Genomic DNA, 22,508 nt, shown 5'->3' on the forward strand with positions numbered 1-22,508 from the left:
TACTTGTTGCTAACAGTAACAAGTATGTATGGGATTTTTTTTTCTGCAACTAAAAAAAAAAAAAAAAAAAAACACATGGATTTGCCCATGATTTTGTTTAATAAGTTCCAGAAAAATAATCATAATAATATGAATGTCATAGTAAGAAGTTTTATATTAATCAGAAAGTCACTGTATATAAGAATTTGTGTAAATATTTTCCAAAGGAAAAAACACCCCACAAAAAACACAGAAATTCTAGTAATTTATAAATAATTTATTGAAAATTCTTGTAAACATATCTGAATGAATTGGATAATGTTTACACTGTTCATTGATGCATTAGCTATATGGTATAAAAACTGTTTCTGAGTGACAGACTATATGGGATACAGGTTTGTCTTTAATTCTGAAAAATACTCTAGAACTGAATTTGCAATCTCATACTGATACTTACCAGCAGATATGACTTCTGCATCTACTTTATCTGTTAGTAGGCAAAAAAGAGCATCCTTTCCTTTAACTCCTTTAACTAACTCTTCATGTGGAATTGGATAATCTCCACTAAATATTTCTACTTCACATCTAAAATTAAAGTGACAGTTATTATATTTTGTGTATCTATATATTTCAAAACTACTACCAAAAAATGAATGAGGAAATGCATACATCATAACAATGGAGTCAAAGACTCATCTCGGAGGTCCCTTTGTCATACACCTTAAACACATTCAAATTCTCTGCAGACACTACACTTGCAAGCAAGGCATTCCAATCATTCACAACTCTGCATGCAAAAAAACCTGCTTCTCACTCCCCTGTTCACACCTCATTTTACAGCTTCTAGGGATGACCTCTTGTGCTCCCCCTAATCTCCCACTGTTTTCTGTGGAACCTCTCCAACACTAATCCTATAACAACCCATTACCAACCTGTACGTCTCTATCATATCACCCCTCTTCCTCCTGACTAGGTGAGCAAATCTGTGCACAATAGTCCGTGTGTGTGTGTGTGTGTGTGGCCTAATCAGAGCCTTATACAATGGAACAAGAATCTCCTTACTTCTAGAAGTCAGTGCCCTCCACATCATTCCCAGAATTTGTTGTGTTGTCCTCACAATTTTGGCAATGAGTCCTCTAAATTTTAGATATCCAGCATCACCCCAAGATCTCTTATTTCCTCCAACTCCAACAATATATTTCCACCAAGCATAAATTCTACATCCCGTCTTTGATTTCCAAATTTTAAAACCTTACATTTTGCAAGATTGAAATGAAATCCCCACTCCCTTGCCCATTCACTCAATCTATTCAAGTCTTCTTGTAAGGCAATGTCATCTGTCCTACTCCTCATAGTTAGTCCTAACTTTGAATCACCTGCAAACAACTGAATATTCCCATCCAAATTTTTGCCAATATCAATAACATACAGGCTAAACAGCAATGGCCTTAAAACAGACCCATGAGGCACAACGCTAGTGTCATTTGTCTTCAATATTGCTCCCCATACACAACTTGTTGATACCTATTAGACAGGACAGCCAATTTCCAATCCATCCACACTAGTTTGACTATCAAACTATCCATCAAAAGCCTTTGCAAAATCGAAGTATACTACTGTGTATCCATCTCCTTTGTCCAATGAAGTTGTCGCCTTATTGTAATAAGTAGATTAGTAAAACATGACCTCCCTTTAGCAAACCCATGCTGTCCATCAAAGATAATACCATTATTGTCAATACAATTCTGGATCCTGGTTCTCACCAGCTTCTCCAACATTATAACCACAACAAGTGATACAGAGATAGGCCTATAATTTGATGTTTGAGTTCTGAAACCTTCCTTATGAAGCAACACAATCTTTCCTTTCTTCCATTCCTTTGGTGCAAAACTTATAGTAAACAAATATATCAAGGCAGATGCTAACTCTTTCACACGTTCCTTCAAAATACGTGGTGATATATTATCAAATCTCACAGCCTTATTAACATCAAGTTTGCTCAATTCCCCCATATACCTCTTGCTGACTTATAGTCAGTCTCTCCTCCTCATCATCAATTGCTCTCAAACTCTCCATGATGTCACATTCATAAGCATGAAAGACCTTTATGAACTGCTCATTAAATATTATTATTATTATTATGCAACACCTCTAGGGAGTACAATGACTCATCGAGGGGAGGGCACACTACAATTCTGTCTCCACTGCTCAATCCACCAAATACCATCATCATTTACACCAGCGCCATCTACCGCCCATCATCATCATCACTAGTATTTTCACAGACAATTACAAGTATCCCCACAGTGGGATTCGAACCTGCAGTCTTTTTTTTTTTACTGGAGAGCGGATACTCTGACCACTCGGCCAACCAGGCCGACTCAACTATCTCCTCTGCAGCAGTTGTTCTTATGCCATTTTCTCCAATCAACATCATCCTTCCATAATCATTCTTTTTTTTTTTTTTTTTTGCTGGCTATGTATTATTATTACCCAAGACCTCATGGAGTCAAGGACTCATCTGGGAGGTCCTTTTATCACACACACACACATCTCATCATACCGTGTCTTAAACACACTCAAACTCCTTGCAGACACCACACTCTCAGGCAAGGCATTCCAATCATTCACAACTCTGCACAAAAAAAAACCTGCCTCTCACTCCCCTACTCACACCCTCTTTATACAGTTTCCATGGATGACCTCTGGTTCTCCCCTGATCTCCCACTATTCTCTGTAGAACTTCTCCACCATTGATCTTATAACAACCCCTTACCAACTTGTAGGTCTCTATCATATCTCCCCTCTTCCTTCTCTCCACCAGATTCTGCAAATTACATCTTCTCAATCTTTCCTCATACTCAACATTCCAGAGGTCAGAAACTACCTTAGTCAGTCACCATTGGACCCTTTCCAATTATGACAATGTAGACTGAACAGAGAAAATAACATACAATAATAAGAGAATTCAATTTTGAATTCTTGATGGACAGTTATCTTACGCAGATTGTGACAGAGGGAATACAAGTCAAGTAGTTTTGTATTTGGTAATTATCACAGTGTCAGCAGATTTTATTACTGCTCTTGTGGGCATAACACATTTCACATGATATGTAAACTATAACCTGATAGAGTAAATCTCTGGTCTGTCTGAGAATACAATTTGCATTCTCTGAAGTCATGGCTACCAAGTTTTAATGTGAAATTTATCTGGGTGAAATTTTTTAATACTGTTTTTCTTAGGGAAATTTATGGATTTTTTTCCCTTCTTGTAGCACTTTTAGGCATAAGCCGCTAAAAAGCTTTGTATTTGGTCACACTGTGAGAGAGTAATTATAGGATCCCAACTTTAGTGGTGAGTGAGTATGTGACAGTCTCAAGGAAAATAGAATACATGTGGAGTTACTAAGTAGGTGATGATAAATTTAGAAACCAGCTGTAAGCAATACCACAGATGGAAGAATCTGGAGGAAGAGAAGACAGTATGTTAACAGCAACAGAAAATTATATGAAACTTTCAGTGAGAAAGAGATTTGGGCTGAAATAAAACTAAGAAAATCAAACAGGAATTGAAGATAAGGTTACAGAAAAGAGAGGTAAGAAAAACATGCATGAAGCATGCATTAGGAAAATAATACCAGTATAGCATGCCAGGAAAAATTAGAATACATGGAGATAACATTAGTAGTGGTGGTGGGGGGGGGGGAATGTAGTACTGTCATGTTCTTTTCCAATATCTTTATTAAAATTTGTTCACTATAATTTTTCTCAAAAATCTCAACATATATGACTACTAATCTTCTAACCTAACTCCAATTTTTTTTTGTCAAAATTCTCAACATATGTGGCTTCCAGCCAGCTTTCTAACCTAACTCTCTTATCTATATGATAAAACTGGTTTGAATACTGTCATGTTGAAATAAATGACTCTGTTTAGAGAAGAGATTGTTTGTTTTGTTAATTATTAATCCTGTTGGCTACACCATTTGCAGTGGCGTAGCTAGAGCTTTTGCCACCCGGGGAAGTCCCCGAGTTTGCCACCCTTCTCAATACATACCAAAAATACTACAAAAAGTCAAAACAATGTATAAGGAAATAAATTAAACACTATGTTTATTTTTGAAGTAAAACTTTAATTTCAACAATTCTAAAATGTTATTTTTCTTGTTTTTCTGTTAGCAAAATCGTTGATGACATTGTGAAGTCTATTTCATAGTAATGTAATTCTTAATCAATTTTATTTAGAAAAATTCCTCTCACAACTAGCAATGCTTACAACAATTGTGAGGAAAATTCGCAGTAGTATTACAATATTTGGAACTGAGTTCTCGAGACTGTATTTTAGAATTAACTGCAAAAGTTCAAAAAGGTTCAAAGTGCCGCCCACCCCAACTATGCCACTGGCCATTTGTTTTGATATTATCTCTATAACGATTATTTCTAATTCCGAGTGCTTATTATTACACAAGGGTTCAATTCCGATTGGCGCAATGACTTAACTGTTTCTTTCAGAATCTGGAAAATCACTGACTCAAGACCAAATACAAAAATTATATCCATTTTATAAAACTATAACAATATATACACTTTAAATAAAATTATATAACTAACTACAAAATTAACTGGATCCAAGGCTTTCTAAAATAAACCTACATTTTAGAGATCACCCATTCTCTGACTCATTCTATTACTGGTTTGTTTAACATATACTTAATCTCGTCTATCAGTTTCTTTGTTAGGGCCTTTTCTGAAAATATAAACATTTTCTTCTTCTTCCTTTCCATAGAATCCTTTCTTATCTGACTCACTGAAGTATAAATACGCTTACCTCTTGCATTAGGTTTTGTTTCACCCGAATTTAATTTTCTCCTTTGCTGGTTATTTGAATTACTAGGTTTGAAACTATTCCCTTTCCTACTATCAGAAATAAGTGAAATATGTGCACTTGTGTCAAGTAAGATTTCACAAGGCACATTTTCCATAAATCCTTGTAGAAATGTCAAAGCATAAGGAGCTAATGATATATCAAACTCTCTTTTAGGGTTTGAGCTGTCTTTAGCTTTACCCATGTCTAATGTCTAATGCATAGTTTGACATTTCTGTCCTTCCCAATATGATATTGGAATAATAATTATTTCCAAATTTTCCTTTATTCTTAGATTTATGTTGAAAACAAAATTTATCCCTAACATGACAGTCTTTAGCAAAATGACCCGGTTTAATGCATCTAAAACATCTTGGAACTTATCTCTTTTTAGATGATGTCTTATTCCTGTCAATACCATTAGATTTACAAGAGAAAGATTGATTATCTGTAGGATTCTCGGATATTGTTAAATAAGATATCATCTTAAACAAATTCCTGTCATTTCACTATTGGTCTCTGCCGTCTTTCTATTTCTTTACTAAGAAATGATTTTAGTTCCTCTATTTTTCCAAAATCATGTGATTGTATCTTAGACTCAGATTCTGGAACATCTTTAGTTAAATTCACAGAAATTTCCCTTAACTGTTTCTTTTTCTTGGCACCTTTTAATTTTTGAAATTTCCTTTCTCTTACTTTATCTACAGCCACTGTGTTAGGAGAATAACTTTCATTATACCAAATAAAGTTTACCTGTTTATTGTTTGTGGAATGAAATATATCTCTAAGTCTTTCTTCCTTTTCCCTAACAAGCTGAAAACATTGCTCAAGATTTTTAATCTTTTTCTTGTTTGCTGTTTCTTTCAAATTATCTTTAAGGCCATGCCTAAATTGATTAAACAGCAACCATTCTAAAGAGGATTTCTCTTCAGATGAAACATTGAATTCATGAGCAATGCTCCAAAGTCTGTGGTAATACTCTGAAACAGACTCCCTATGACCTTGAATGCACTGATGAATTTTCCAAATGTTAGGCTCTAATTCTCCCACATTTGAAAATTCGGATATTAGCAAACTTTTAAATGTTGCATAACTATCATTTATATTAGTGTCTCTCAGTAAAGGAAATAGGTTTAAGAACATTTTGGCTTTGCCCAATAATTTATTACAAAGTATAACTAACAAATGGAAATCGGACCATTTTCCTAAATCTCTAATTTTTTTCAGCACATTTAGAAAATGTTTCTATGCTTTCACTACTATCACCTGAGAAAGGAGGTATTACTAAAGTTGGATTAACTAACTTAAAAAATTCCTTATCTTTAACTGAAGAGACTTCATAACTAAAATTATTATTTCCTGTAGCCATTTTACTTCAGTCAAGATTTACTTCCAATTGACATTTATGTCTTTAAGGGTGAAGCAAAATGTTTCTCATATTCCCCGCTATCTGTTGTGGTTACAGTGAGGGTAAAATTTACGAGCAGTTTGCTCGCCCTGAATGGGCATGGAGATTATGCATCGTTATAGGAGGCTAATATAGCTTTTGGTCTTCTATATTTGAATATGTCCGTTGGCTCATATGCTGCAGCTTGTTGAACCAAATCGTTGGGATGTGTGGACGTCTTTAGGAAAAACTTGGATGCTAAGGATTGTAGAAAAAAAAGAATATAGGGAATATTTGTGTCTCTGTGGAGTTGGTTGTTTCTAACATACCACAGGGCATTCAGAATCATTCTCAAGCACTTGTTCTGCACTCGCTGTATTTTGATAATGTTAGTATTAGAGGTATGGCTCCAGGCCGGAGAGGCATAGGTGATAATAGGACGAATCGTTATCTGGTATAGCTGCAATTTGATTCTGTTGCTGAGCTTGCTATTTCTATTAATTAGCAGATAGATCTGAGCTATGGCTTTAGATGCTTTTGCACACGCAGACTTGATGTGTTGGTTGAAGGATAGCTTTTTGTCGAGAATCACACCCAGGTAATTTGCTTCTGTCTGCCAGGGGATTTTAGTATTGAATAGTAACACATCTCCTGCAGGAGACATTGACCTTTTTGAGAAAAGAACGGCTGAGCTTTTCAGGAGGTTGACTTCCAATCTCCACTTGGAGAACCAACCCTCCAGCTTTAGAAGGTTTTCTTGAAGCTTTCTGGTAATGAAGTGGGGTCTGAGAGATCGGGCTAGTATTGCCGTATCGTCGGCATACAGGGCCAAAATTGAATTCATCGGATTGTGTGGGATGTCTGACATGTATACAGAAAACAGCAATGGAGCCAGTAGAGATCCCTGCGACACTCCAGCAAAGATATGGCACTGGGATGATGTAGAACCGTTGATTTTAACTTGCATTGATCTATTCTGAAGATATGAATGGATTAGATGAACCATTTTTAGTGAGGTACCGGCTGAGATAAGTTTGTGCAGGAGTCCAAAATGCCAGATTTTGTCAAATGCTTTGGATAGGTCTAGGAAAACAGCTCCTGTGCACTGGTGCCAGTTGTATCTGGTGGTGATATATTCGACAATTCTGTGGATTTGCTGGGTAGTACTATGGTGTTGTCGAAAACCAAACTGTTCTTTCAGGAGGATGTTTAGGTCATTTACTGAGGTTTGGAATTGTGAGAGGATGACCTTCTCTGCAACCTTACCCAGATTGGAGATGAGACTGATTGGACAATAATTCTGCAGTAAGTGTGGGTCTTTGCCTGGCTTATGTATAGGAATCACATCAGCCAGTTTCCAGGTGGAAGGAAAATAGTGAAGTCTTAAGATTGCATTTATTATACTGGTCAGGTGCACTACAGCTTTTTGAGGCAGCAGCTTGATCACCCTGTTTGAGATGCCGTCTGGTCCAGGAGCTTTATTGCTCTTAAGTTTTTTTAATAATATCATAAAATTCAACAGGTGATGCGGATGTAATATGGTCAGCACTGGTATCTGGGAGGCTTAGTGCATGCCTGACCTGTCTGTGGATTTTGTACAGATGATTGAAATCTAAGTTGTTATAAGAAGGTTTGCACTTATCCTCAAGATTTTTTAGTATTGCTTCTGCCTTATCTGCATCTGTGTGGACTAGGCCCTGGTTTGAGATTATAGGGGGGAGTGAGCTGTTTTTATTTTTGATGTTTCTCAGTAACCCCCAGATAGGTGAGATAGAGGCTAACTTTTTATCCCAAACTTGGTTTCTATGTGTTTTAAGTGCATCTCTTACTGCTCCATTCAATCTGTTAAGCACTGTCTTGTCCTGAAGTGCGCAAGTGTTATGAAATCTCTTCCTAGCTCTGCTCTTCTCTCTGATCAGGTCCATAATGTCCTCAGGCAAACGATCAGGCTTGGGAACAGGTTTCTGGCAGGTTGCGACCATTATAGCAGACTTAATCTGTTGGATGAGGCTAGTCACTGCAGATTCCACATCTGCTGGTGTGTGCATATGTGAGGGATGGGTCCAATTTGATCCCTAAGTACTTTAGACAATATCTCCCACGATATGCCTGAATGAGAGAGAGGAGACAGGCATTCTTGTTCTCCCAATTGCAGTAGAATTGGGTTGTGATCCGATGACAGCTCGTTTAGGTTGTGATATAAGGCTGTGCTGTAGTTTAATGTCTTGCAGGATGGCTATACCAGTATGTCAGCAGTGCCAGATGTACTGAGATGAGTTGGTTCGGTAGGTCCAGTCACAACAGCATAGTTTGATCTTGTGTAGCTAGAAAGGATGAGACCATTTTTATTGGTAGATTTACTGTTACAAGCAGGATGTTTTGCATTGAGGTCTCCAGCAATGATGACCGGTCCTTTTACTCCAAGGATGGCATCCAGATCTGAGGTCAATAATGTCTTTAGTGGAGGGTTGTATGCAGAAAAAATTTTAAGGTTTCCAATTGAGTTTGTGAGGACATTAATTCCTGTGATTTCAAGGTTGGTGGTAGTAAGGGTGGTTATTGAATGATGATTGATATAGTTTTGATAAGGGTGTCTGTACCTCCACCTCTATACCCAAGTCTGTCGTTTCTGTAAATCTGATACCCTCTGATTTTCAGGGTGTCAGCAGGCCTCAGGTGCGTTTCATTGATTAGCAATATATCTTGGTTGTATCTATTATTAAATTCCTGGATTTCTAACAGTTTATTTTTTATACTGTTGGCATTCCAACTGATAATCCTAAGAGAGTTTGGGGCGATTTTTTTCCTATGCATCAGAGAGTACTGATAATATAGATTGGATTTGCTGTAAGAATCTTTTTGTGACACTTAAGGATGGATTTGAGTTGCTGAAATCCTGCAGCATGTTTGCAAGAGAAGAGGTGATAATAGCTGATAGATTTGAGTGTGGATTATTCAGGTTCTGGGATTGTACTATCTGTTTGAAGCGGGCCACATCAGCATATGTTCTCGCTTGATGCTGAAGATTCATTTTCTTAAGGGGCTCAGTTAATGATGGGAGAGCACCTGTTGTCATGATCTCACTCTTGGAGAACTGAGGAGCCTGAGCTTCAGGAACTCTCACATTAGATGATGAGGTAGATTGATGATTTGGATCATTCCATCTGTTTTTGGGGTGATGTATACACCCTCTATAATTAGCAGGGTGAGGACCCCCACAATTAGCACACTTAGCTGGGGCGGATTTTGACTTGGCACAGGTCTTTGTGGGGTGATTCTCACCACATTTTAGGCATCTGAACTGAGCTTTGCATAGCTTCTGGGCATGGCCAAATTTTTGGCATTGGTGGCACTGCCCAGAAGATGCTTTCTTTCTCAATGGTTCTGGGGTGATTTTGAGTCCACAGATTGATTTTAAATTATAGATGTCTTTGTAAATGTTGTGAATCTCAACCAAGACCAAAGGCATAGGTGTCTTATTTGATCTAAACATTCTAGTGACCTTTACGGGAGGTAGTTCCTGTAAGTTAAGGTCAGCAACTATTTCACCCGTGTCAATATCCTCGGAGACTCCTCGTAGGCCTACTTTCAGATTTTTTTTCGGAGGCAAGTGAAAATGTGTGATATTGAGTTCCTCTTGCATCCAATTCCTTTGTAAGATTTCTATAATCAGCGACCGTAGTGTGCTGAATTCTGATACCTTCGTCTACATTTTTGGCAGATGTATAACTTATTTGTAAATTAGCCATGATGGTTCTGAGTGTTATCCATCTCTGCTTTTCCCTTAGGATAATCGGTGGCACCTTTTCATTGGGGGAAGCAGAGGGATCTGAAATGGTAACATCCTCATCCATACCAACAACATTTGTTGGCTCAGCAGCGAGAGTTTTTCTCTTCTTACGAGCATGGATTTCTCCTTGATCAAAAGGATTAGAGGTAGAGAGAATTAGATTGAGTTTTTCCTCCATTTGAGGAGAGTCTTCATTTTCCTCAACGACGACTTGTGAGGAATACAAGTTTAAATAGCCAGGCCAATCCCGTTTAAATCTTTTGAGAAGTTTTTTAATAAAAGTGAGTGCTAGCTTTTTATCGAGTGACTCGATAATGATGTTGGGGTCAATCATGGTAGTAGGCCATGTTATCAGCTTGAATTTCTTTTGTAGTTTATCAATAAGTACAAGAGCCGACTCTTTATCGAGCAAATCAGTGAATACGTCTAGGTCAGGTACGCTCATATCGTTTTAACTGCGAATGAGCGTTAATAAAAATCCTGCAGGTCTAAAGACCTGCCAGCAAAAATTTTTGTAGAATATCACGCAGCCGCAAAGGACTGCCAGCAATATCAAGCATAGGCTAAAGAAAGCAATAGCAATTAAATTGCATCTAAACAAAGTCTTACCTTGATATTTCACAAAATGCAGAACGCCATTCAAAATTGCAAAAACCTCTATGTGCCAAACAAATTCACCAATCCAAGATATACTTTCTGGACTCTAAAACAAAGTTAAACCACAACCAATCCTGTAAGTCAGTGGAGTTCAACCTTTTTTACTGAACTACTTTTCTATAAAAAGTTATTCGGCGATCTACTCTCTTATATAGATCACATTCCCCCAACCTGATATCTGATTACACACAAATAAACAACTAAAAAAAAAAAAAATACACAACTAAAAACTTTATTTATTTAAAAATTTATTTATTACTTTTAATTATTTTAAAACAAACAAACAAACAAACAAATATATTGGAATAAAATATTTATTTCTCTATTTTGGAAAACCAAAGTTAGAAAAAAATAACAGATTGATTACAAACTCACAAGTTATAGGAAATGCTGGTTGATTAAAAAAAAAAGGAAAAAAAAAGTTAATGTGAAATTTGGCATTGTTTGGACCTCCCAATATTTTCATAGTCAAGTAGATATGAAGAAGTGGCCAATCACAGACAATCATCCAAATGATCATTTGTAATTTGGTTTCTTAATTGAATTTTTATGACATTCATATTTGAAAAAGCGGATTCTGATAAGTATGTCGATCTGAAACACGAGAAAATTTTTCACGCAACATCAGTTAATATTGGGAATTTTTCATGTGCATACTTCCAAATGATTTCATTGTTTATTGATTTTAAATGTAAACTATTTCTGAATGTTTATTATCTCAAGTTCAGCTTGGTTTATATCAAACAGCCCACTAATTTTATTTGAAATTTCTGTGATGTTCAAGTTTTCTTGAAATGCATTATTGATAAAAGATAATCATTTCAGTTTTATTAAAATCTTTAAATCTTGAATTTATTTCTTCCTCAAATAATTCTATTTCACGAATAAATTCTTTTAAATAATAGCGAAGCATTTCTTGATTTTGTTCAAAAATTTTAACAAATATGGGAGATGTCTAAATTCGCAGTCATTTATATTTTTCTTTAATAAAAGTAAGTATTGTTGGAAAGTTTTTATTGAACTTAACAGTCAATTAAATTTTTATCTCTGCCTTGTAACTCTAAATTGAAATTGCTTAATTTCATACAAAAATCTACTAAAAATGATAAGTGTAACAACCATCTTTTATCACTCAGTTGTGGATAAATATCCTTTTTCATCAAGAAAAATTTTTATATCATTAATTAATACAAAAAATCTTTCTAAAAACTGACTTCTCCTGAGCCAGTGAACATTATTGTACAACAGAAGTTACCTATCATCATCTGCCTGTAATTTAAATAACCGCTGTTGCAAGGCTTTTACTCGAACAGAATTTACAATTTTAAATGTAATATCCAAAACATCTTTTGTGTTTAATCTTTTACTACACAGGGCTTGTTGTGAATAATACAGTGGTACGTTAAAAAATCCGGATATTTGTCATCGTTTTTACATAATGAAATGAAGCCTAATTTATTACCTATCATTGCAGGAGCACCATCAGTAATAATAGACAAGTTTAAAAGCGGAAGTTTGTGTTGTTTCACAAATTCATCAAATGCCGAAAAAATGTCTTTTCCTTAGTCTTTCCCAATAATAGTATACTTTTCAAAAGTTCTTCTTTACTTGAATAATCTTGAAATACCATACGAATAAATACCATTAACTGAACAATATCAGTGAAGTCGTCTGATTCATCAAATTGTAATGAAAACGCAACACACTGGTGAATGTCTGACATTAACCTGGCCTGGAAACTTTTCTCCTGCAACTGGAACTCTTCCTTTCGGCAATTTGAAACCTTGTCTGCGGCCTAGAAGTAGTCTCTCTCTAGCAACGTCTCGAACAGAGAGAGAGAGAAGCTCCTTTCTGGAAGCGGGAAACTCTTCTCTCAAGCAACATGGATCCGGGAAGTCTCTCTGACGGCGACTCTGGACCAGGCGGCCTCCTCTCTGACAGCAATTCTGGAAGCGGGACCCCTTCAGTCCCTTTTTATCAGGCCTCCTCTGACACCTCGCATGAAGTTTGGCAACCCCCAAAGAATCGGTATGGGTCTTTCATCTCAAGTTTGGCACGCCTTTGGTTCTCCTCCGTTTTCTTTTGATTGTAAGTTGCCGGCCATCGGAAAGTTGTTTGAACTCTTTCTGACTGACTTCGGAGATGTTTACACTTAGAGCCTGCAGGCCTTTCTCATACATAGAAGGTTCAATAACAATCTTTCTAATGCCGCCATGTACAGCTTCGGCGACAAAAACATTGCTTTTGTTTTTAACACTCTAACATATTCTTATTAAAGCAATATATATATAGTTGGCTTCAAATGAGTTATTTACAAAAACATCTAATACAAACTATACCAAGACAAACAAAGTTTATCTTTTTACAATATTCACATGGGACTTAACCTAAGTAAAAAATCGATGTAATATGCTTTGGAATATTTAATATTTAAGCTACAATCGTGTTTTTACACTTTGCTTATAATCGTATTCACTCGGCTCGCTGTTTGACTTCCACTGATCCAAATTAATTCATTTACCCGGACTTATAAGAAAATTACTGATTTGACAATTTTAACGAAAAATAAATAAACAATAGCAATACACTTAAAGCGAATTAAAAATAATACAAATAATGATAAATAAAATATTATGTTTTCAGTTTTAATTAAATTTGTAAGTAAGGAGGAATATACAAGAGATCGATTAAAAATCGCTCCGCGATAGACCGGTCGATCACGATCAATGGATTGAACACCCCTGCTGTAAGTCAACTTCACCATTTGTTTAGAGAAGAGATTTTTTTTTGATAATTATCAATCCTGCCAACTGTGCCATTTTATTTAGAGATAATTATTTACTAATTAATTATTATCAATCCTGTTGACTGCACCATTTGTTTAGATAAGAGGAAATATTAATCGTTATTTATTACGAGATTATCTCTATTAAGATATTTTTTAGTGTCAACTCCTCCAGTTTAAAGACTCACAGTTTTACTATTCCTTTTCGGAATCTACTATTAAGATTCTTCCGACTATCACATCAGTAGCGCACTCAGGATTTAATCATGGAGGGGGACCCGAGTTGAGTAGACGATTTGAGAATACACACTACGCACCGCATACGACCTATGACTGAACATCTGCAATGATCGCTAATTCATAAGTACGGTACTGTAGAAATAGAAGACACGACACAACATGAATTTTTAAAAAAATGAAATTTAATTAGGGAAGATTTTTGGAAAATTTTCTATTGTTTTTTCCTTTTTCTTTGGAGGAGACAGGGGGCCCTGTCCCCCCTCCAAAGAAAAAGCCCCCCCCCCTCTCTGGGTGAGCCACTGTATCACATAAAACTAAATAAACTTCATAAGAACAAAATTCTTCCGGTCTGCATCCTTGAACTTCCATACCGAACGCTCTCTCTGTCAGCTGTCAATCACGCATCAAACTCCTCAGTAAGCATGCGCACTCCATGTAAATTGGAAGCGAGAAGTTATGTATAATGGCTGACACGTTGCCTCCGTTAGCGTAATGAGAATGTTTTTACAAAATGCAACAATTAATATTTTTAAACTACAATAAAATTTCTGAAAGTAGCAGAACCATCCAAATCTGGTAAGTATATAATTCTTTTTAAATGCTTTACATTTCATTTTGACAAAATAACATCAATAATGGGCACATTGCAAATGTCGACATTACGTGTTATGAAACCGTTGAAAGTTTATTTTTCACTTGGTCAGAATATAATAAATTTAGTTTAATCCTTTATCCAAGTGTGAGCAAACAAAGTTTGCGCCTGAAAGTATCTTCAGGACTGGGGTAAGGTGGTACAACACCAGGGCGCTCCTTGCAAAGGTGGAGCAAGCTATCAACACCCCTATCTCAGTATCTCCCATAATGCAAAACACATCTCCTTGCGGATATGTCTAATGTTAAGCATTAAGGGAAGGGCCACTACCCAGACTAGTTTTGACCTTTATTGAGGTCTCTTCAGTGGGAGCCAGGCCCAAGTGGAGATACCAGTCAGAAGCATTAGCAAGGTCATCTCTACCTATAGGAGTTGCCAAAATGGTGTGCCACCTTTTTAATAAATTACTCTGGATTTAGAGGAAGATGTTGAAAGTTATCTGCAAGGAGATGTGTTTTGCATTATGGTTGTTGGTAGCTTGCTCCACCTTTGCAAGGAGTGCCCTAGTGTTGTACTACCTTACCCCAGTCCTGAAGATACTTTCAGGTGCAAACTTTGTTTGCTCACACTTGGATAAAGGATTAAACTAAATTTATTGTGTTATGAAACCAAAACTAATAATGTACTAACAAACAATTTGTAAAAATATTCATAATTTAAATCATTATTATTTTTACAACTCAACTGATTTACCACCATATCAGTCTTACTTATTCTAATATATTACTGCCACAAAATTTTGCCATTTCATTAAAAGTCATGTCTAAATAGTGTGTGTAACCTGTTCTACTTGTTCACTACTGAGAAAGCAATTCATGTTTTTTAATGAAATTTTGCCATTTCATTAAAAGTCATGTCTAAATAGTGTGTGTAACCTGTTCTACTTGTTCACTACTGAGAAAGCAATTCATGTTTTCTGTTTCTCTACTTATTTTTCACAGTTTCAACTTTTTTTTTTCATATTATATTTGTCAAAGGACTTATTTAATGTAGTTCCCATCTATGAAAGATTATTAGTAAACCTATAGTACATTTGTAGCATGGATGGGCTAAGGATTCCCCACCCATTTTTATCAATTTTATACAAGGGGGTAGTCTGAAAAGTTCTGATAAACACCTAGAATAAAAATGATTGGTTTGTGCAACAAGGGAAAGACTTTTTTCCTCAGGATTGCAAACGATGCAGCAGCATTGTAACAAGTGTATAACACTTTGGGAAAGGGGGGGGGGGCTATGTAGAATACTGTGTAAGTTACATGGTGATTATCGCAACTTTTCAGCAAACCCTCATATATTTTTTGTAATTTTTTTCTTATTTATTTTTACATAATCTGGAAACCCTGCTCTAGATACCAAACATGGAACTTTTTCCAAGCTACTTCGGGCCTCCAATAAACGAGGCAGTGATCTCAAACTGGGCAATGAAATTCATCTCCCGGCTAAAGAATCCAGGCAGGAAGCAGGATTCAAACTCTCAACCTGTTAGTTAAGAGAATATGCTAACCACTCAGCCAACCAGGCTGGTTAATTGAACTAAAGACTCATCAAGATTTGTAGCAAATTTAAGAGAATAATATCATCTGTGTAAACAACTATGCTTATTAACTCCTATTTGAATATCAAACTTAATACCAATAATGTGGTCCATATAGATTATAACTAATTGTGGAGATAATATACAATCCTATCTTGCACTCAGTTCGATGTCAAGCATGATTCTTTACATGCTTCAATCTTAACTGATTCACTCTACCACATAGAATTTGTATTTTATAGCAGTAATATCATTAATAGATTATATGCATTTAAGATTAGTGAAAATTTCAGATACTTGTGGTAGTCTCATGATTTCTCAACTGTTAGAGGCAAGATAAAAATCTGGTCTTGGCAATCCCAATTTTGCCAAAATCCAGCTTGTACTTCAATGGTTTTCCTTCTACAATTCTTTAACCTTTTCTTGCATAAATACTTCCTAGAACACTCAGTACAAGGCAGTTCCTTTAATTTTCACAATTCAATCTCCCTTCATTGGAATAGAATACATAAATAGGATACATTCCACTGTTCTATTGTTGGTGATTTCATTTAATAATTTTTCAAGAAATTTGTACAGAATATCCTTATCTTTGGTCTTTTATATCACCTCAGATTTCTTTCACAATACTCTTTCCTCCATTCTCAGCTTTCTTAGTAGCACCCAAAATATTTTGCCACTCTTACAATAGTTGTCTTTAATAATCTCTCAAAAATTTCCAAATGCATTTAATTTTACACATAATGCATCTTCCTTACATTACATTTGGCTCTGTATACGTTAAGGATATATGCTAACTTACTAGTCAAAAACTTTTTTTTTATTTTCTCATGGACTGCCTCTTTAACTTCTCATGTCCAATATGGTGTTCTTATTTCTCTATATCTGCATAAATTTCCCAACACCCTTCTCTAGCTGAATCATGCAGTGTTTCCTTTAGATTTTGTCACTCAGTCTGTAATGTTTTCTTTGTTTTCAAACTCCTTTACTTTTTTTCTTTTTCTAATAATATTTGTGTATTTCAGTTGAAAGTTCAGTCTGAGGTGATACCTTTCCAATTTAGTATATATATTTTTTATTTCAACAGGATCCTCATTTTTATTCTGCTCAACACTATCTCCACGTGCTACTTCAAAACTGTACATTTATGCCTCTAACCAATCCAAAGACATTGCTATTAACATTGGTATACTAAGTCTGTTTGTCTCTCTCTCTCTCTCGCTTTATTTTTATTATTGTGTTTTCTGTAATTCTCTCTCTCTTTTTATTATTGTTTTTTCTGTAGTTCTCTCTCTCTCTTTTTTTATTACCGTTTTTTCTGTAGTTCTCTCTCTCTCTTTTTTTATTACCGTTTTTTCTGTAGCTCTCTCTCTCTCTCACTGTGTTTTCTGTAGTTTTCTCTCTCTATTACTGTGTTTTCTGTAGTTTTCTCTCTCTATTACTGTATTTTCTGTAGTTCTCTCTCTCTCTCTTTTTATTACTTTTTTCTGTAGTTCTCTCTCTTTATAACTGTTTTTTCTGTAGCTCTCTCTCTCTCTCTCTCTCTCTCTCTCTCTCTGTGTGTGTGTGTGTGTATTCTACCAATGAATTTATGCATGCTGAAAAATGGTTACCAATGAATACTCCATTTGTTGAAGAGAAACCTGCTTATTTATAAAATAACATATTTCAGTCCTGGCTACTTATATTGTTGGCAACTAGAGGAAAGACGCACGAACAATGTGTGTGTGTGTGTGGACTTTGCCGGTTCATGAATATTTGACTAAAGTTTATAAGGCAGAACACCGAAATAAGTTGATAACATTTATTTTAATTGACAACACAACGTTTCATCCTAATTGCACAGGATTTCTTCAGGTGTAAATATAGCAAATAAGTATACAAAATAGTAAGGACTAACAACAGTGACACATATTATGCAGTTATAGAAGCGAGTGATATTATTTTTAAAATATTTCTAATCGTTCAGCACGTTGCGAGTGTTTACACATTTACGTGAACCTGTTTGATTAATGAAGGCAAGGATATACTAAGACCAATATTTTTTTTTTTTTTTCACGTTCACAGTGTACATTCCAGTTATTTGTATTAACTGCTTAGTTATTGTAAATTCTCTGCAAAAAGTTATATATAATATTTTACTTATGTATGTCTTTATTAAAATAGCCTAGAAATGAAACGCAAATCGAACTTAACGCAAAGTAACCTAAACTAAGCGAAGCATTATTTCGCATCCGGAGATGTAAACTGTATACATCATAAACAGAAAATACCTGAGACAGTAGTATCTCTGGTGATACAACTCAAGAAAATGAAACAAAATAAATAAAAAATTCTAAATTCAGCAGCCTAACATTCTGTAACCTGTTCTATGTAAGTCAAAGGAAAAAAGGCAAAGATTTCGTTGTTGTTTTTTCCAGTCATTGAACAATAATGCTCTAATAAAAATAAAAATAAAAAATGCGAAAGGGAAGAGGCATATCGAATTGTCGAATCGAATGAAATTTGTGCAAAAAATTTATAATAACTAAGTAGTTAACAAAAATAACTTGAATATACAGTGTGAAAGTGAAAATTAACATTTTAAGAAACGGCCAATGACGAAAAGTATTTCCGCTTTTATTTTCCTTGAAATTAGAAAATGACTTATTGCTTACGTTTCTTTCAGCATGTTAATTCCTTCCTCTGGACAATCCACCCTGGTAACATAAACATTTGGTTTGCTCATTTTGAAAGGATGGTACTTCCTAATAAATTTCGATGAAAATTCTCACTTTTAAAATCCCGCGATGAATGGAACACGCCGATCAATACTATAACAGAACACAGTTACCAAGGAGAATCATTGATGACCTTGTGAATGTCACCCAGAACTTTAGTTATATATACGCTACTAGCGCCTTTTTAAACTGTATGGGAACTACAATAAATTGTTAAAATAATAATAAAAGATATTATTACACAGAGAAAGCAAAGCTATTTTGGGTGATGGACACCCCTATAAGAATTATTCAACTAGGTTACAGAAATGCTATATAAATATTAAATAAGGATTATTAATTCTGACATAACTGTGTGCATTTTTTGAAGATAAGGATGATACATAACTGAAGAACCAAGTCTACAAATAAACGGCACGAATATCAACCATGTCAAATATTATTATTATTATTATTATTATTATTATTATTCCTGATACCTCCAAGGAGTCCGAAGACTCATCGCGGGAGGACACCTACAACTGTCTCAACCACTACACCGCCGAGCCTCTACTACGAATCATCTCCATCTACCGCTCACCTTCACCACCACTACAACTAGTATTTTTTGTCTGTAAATTGCGTGTGTTCTGAAGGGACGATTTGTCTGTATGCGGGATGAAAAACCCGAGTTTCCGGGAGAAAAAACCCTGCTACCTCCGTATGAGAGCGGCTAACTCACCTTCGATTGAAATCGTCCAGATAAAGATTCCTCCCGTCGCGACGAGAATCGAACTTCGGCCTAACAGACAATATTATTATTCATGGAGAATCTAAAGAACAATTGGAGAGAAAAAATGAAAATTTTAAATGAATGCAAACGTTTAGAATGAAAATTAATCCAAACAAACTGAAACAGTGAAAATAAGAAGAGATGAAAAAAATTAAAATAAACTTAGTATTTCTGTTTCCGACAACACGGAAACAGAAATACAGATTTAACAAATGATGATCTAATACGAATAATTAAACAAAATATAGAAAAATAGTAGCATTTCAAAAAGCCTCAAACTCTGTATAAAAACATTATTATATATATATATATATATATATATATATATATATATATATATATCTGGTCGATTTCAATCGAAGGTGAGTTAGCCGATCTCATACGGAGGTAGCAGGGTTTTTTCTCCCGGAAACTCGGGTTTTTCATCCCGCATACAGACAAATCGGCCCTTCAGAACATGCAATTTACAGACAAAACATACTAGTTGTGGTAGTGGTGGAGGTGGGCGGTAGATGGCGTTGATGGGGATGATTCGTAGTAGTGGTTCGGTGTAGTGGTTGAGACAGTTGTAGGTGTCCTCCCGCGATGAGTCCTCGGACTCCTTGGAGGTGTCAGGAATAATAATAATAATAATAATAATAATATATATATATGACAGAATGATCATTGACTCGATTAACAAAAATACACAGTTTTATGAAGAATTGAATGACTAGAACCGAGATTTAAGTAAAAAGGTTTTAATATAAACACACTACTAGTTTCGGCCTGCAACAGCCTTCTTCAGGTGACATTATAAAAGAAAAAAACACTAAACATTGAGGGTTAAAAGACTATGAACAACATAGACAGTCTTTATACATAATTAGCATGAAAACGTTGTAGTTGAAGCTGTTTTTCGTTTGTTGCATTGTTGAGAGAGTGCGTGTTTGCTGCATCACGTGAACGCCAGTACATGATTACAGCTGAATGACTATCTGGGAGGTTGTAGCTTAAGTTGTTATTTAGATGAACAGGATTGAAGATGATTTCTCTAGATTCCACAATTTTCTCTCTATTTCGTCACTGCAACAGAAGATGTTAGTAGATTTTTCCCAGCAGACTTTGTGACTTTGGTTATCATCATTAGGATTAGCCGAGAAAAGGATATGACTTGATAATGCACTCGCTCGCTGTCTCTTGTAAGTAATGTCTCTCATGTGTTCTTCCATACGCATTTCGACAGATTTGTCTGTCTACCCGAAATAAGAAATATCGCAGTCACATAATATTTTATATACACCAGGGTATTTGAGTTGATGATGACAAAGTTTTGGGTGGCTCATTAAGGAACGGGTCTTTGGAAGTGGAGTGAACAAGGTTCTGATATTGTATTTTCTTAGAACTTTTACTAATTTGTGTGAAACAGTACTTATGTAGGAATAGATATATTGCCTTTGAATCTATTTGTTTCTTCTGAGTGATGTCTAGGAGGATTAAAAAGGAATTTGTCAATGATTTTCTTGGAATATCCTTTAACTTCGAAAGAAGTTTTCAGATAGTTTATTTCTGTAAGCAGTTCATTTGGGTCATCAAGAAGAGAACGGGCTCTATGTCCCAAGGTGGAAATTATTCCAAGCTTATGAGGAGGGAAATGATGAGACTGACTGTGCAGATATCTGTTGGTATGTGTGGGCTTTCTATATATCGATATTTTTAGTTTACAGAAGAGCGAGTCAGTTTGACATCAAGAAAAGGCAAGAAATTATCCGTTTCAAGCTCAGCAGTAAACTTAATACTTTGATATCGGCTATTGAGATCTTCGAGGAAAACTATAAGGGGATTCATGTCCATGGCTCCAAACAATGAAGACATCATCCACATAACGTTTCCAAATTTTAGGTATTAAAATAAAGGAAGAGATAGCCTTGGTTTCAAAATCCTCTACGTAAATATTTGCGAGTACAGGGGATAAAGGATTACCCATAGCCAGTCCATGATTTTGTTTGTATATATTATCTTGAAATTTGAAGTAACTGGACCTGATGCAATGTTTAAGCAAGGCTAACATTGTTTGGCGCCATGGACATGAATCCCTTATGGTTTTCCTCGAAGATCTCAATAGCCGACATCAAAGTATTAAGTTTACTGCCGAGCCTGAAACGGATAATTCCTTGCCTTTTCTTGATGTCAAACTGACTCGCTCTTCTGGTAAACTAAAAATATCGATATATAGAAAAGCCCACACATACCAACAGATATCTGTACAGTCAGTCTCATCATTTCCTTCCTCCTAAGCTTGGAATAATTTCCACCTTGGGACATAGAGCCCGTTCGCTTCTTGATGACCCAAATGAACTGCTTACAGAAATAAACCATCTGAAAACTTCTTTCGAAGTTAATGGATATTCCAAGAAAATCATTGACAAATTCCTTCCTATGTATATATATATATATATATATATATATATATATATATATATATACACACCACACAGCAGCGTAATGGAGCCGAGACTTGGATACTCAATCAGAAATCAATACAGAGCAAAATCAGAGCATTCGAAATGACATGCTTAAGAAAAATAAATAAGACTCGCTACTTAGAACACAAAACAAATAAGCAAGTGAAACAAACTATTTGATATCTGTCCAGCAGCCATTCTCTTATCCACATTACCAGGGCCATATCTATCCCCCAATTTGTTCTAATTTGCGCAAGAGAGAGAGAGAGAGTGCCATGTGTATTCTATCAAATGCATTTGCAAAATCCAGCAGAATCACCATATAGCCATTAGCCAGTGGCGGCCGGCGAAAATTTTATTTTCACCGGCCGCCGGTGGGGGTGCTGCATATACAAAATATTTTAAAAAAATTTTCTTTTTTTCCTAATCAGTAACCAATTTATTAATAAATAAATTTACATATTAAAAAATTGCTTTATTAAAAATATTTCCCCCTCACCACGAACAAACACCAATAATAAAACTTTCGTATCTCACAGAAATAACGCACACATACGATACACTGCCCAACCAAGCAATGTCGGAATGACCTTGTAACGTGCAATCACAAGCACAAACCAATATCGGCGAGTCTAGCTGCGATTGGTCGAGTGTGATAATTCCGACACTGCGTTAGATGGCAGT

At 35.5% G+C, this 22,508-nt stretch overlaps 1 protein-coding gene across 1 annotated transcript in view; it reads right to left on the reverse strand.

Annotated features, from left to right (window-relative positions):
• The window catches only part of LOC150110306 (glyoxylate reductase/hydroxypyruvate reductase-like), a 207,802-nt gene extending 189,060 nt beyond the window's left edge, over positions 1–18,742 (reverse strand). Inside the window, exons 1-2 of the mRNA XM_090392751.1 lie at positions 18,546–18,742; positions 437–564 (exon numbers count right to left, since the gene is read on the reverse strand). Coding sequence (XP_090248877.1) covers positions 437–564; positions 18,546–18,616 — 199 coding nt within the window. The 5' untranslated portion in view covers positions 18,617–18,742. The remainder of the gene's footprint in view (positions 1–436; positions 565–18,545) is intronic.
• Positions 18,743–22,508: the final 3,766 nt, after the last annotated feature.

Source organism: Typopeltis vanoorti, chromosome 1 (genome assembly GCF_054136105.1).
Source record: "Typopeltis vanoorti isolate ZY-2024b chromosome 1, IOZ_Tvanoo_1.0, whole genome shotgun sequence".
NCBI lineage: Eukaryota > Metazoa > Arthropoda > Arachnida > Uropygi > Thelyphonidae > Typopeltis > Typopeltis vanoorti.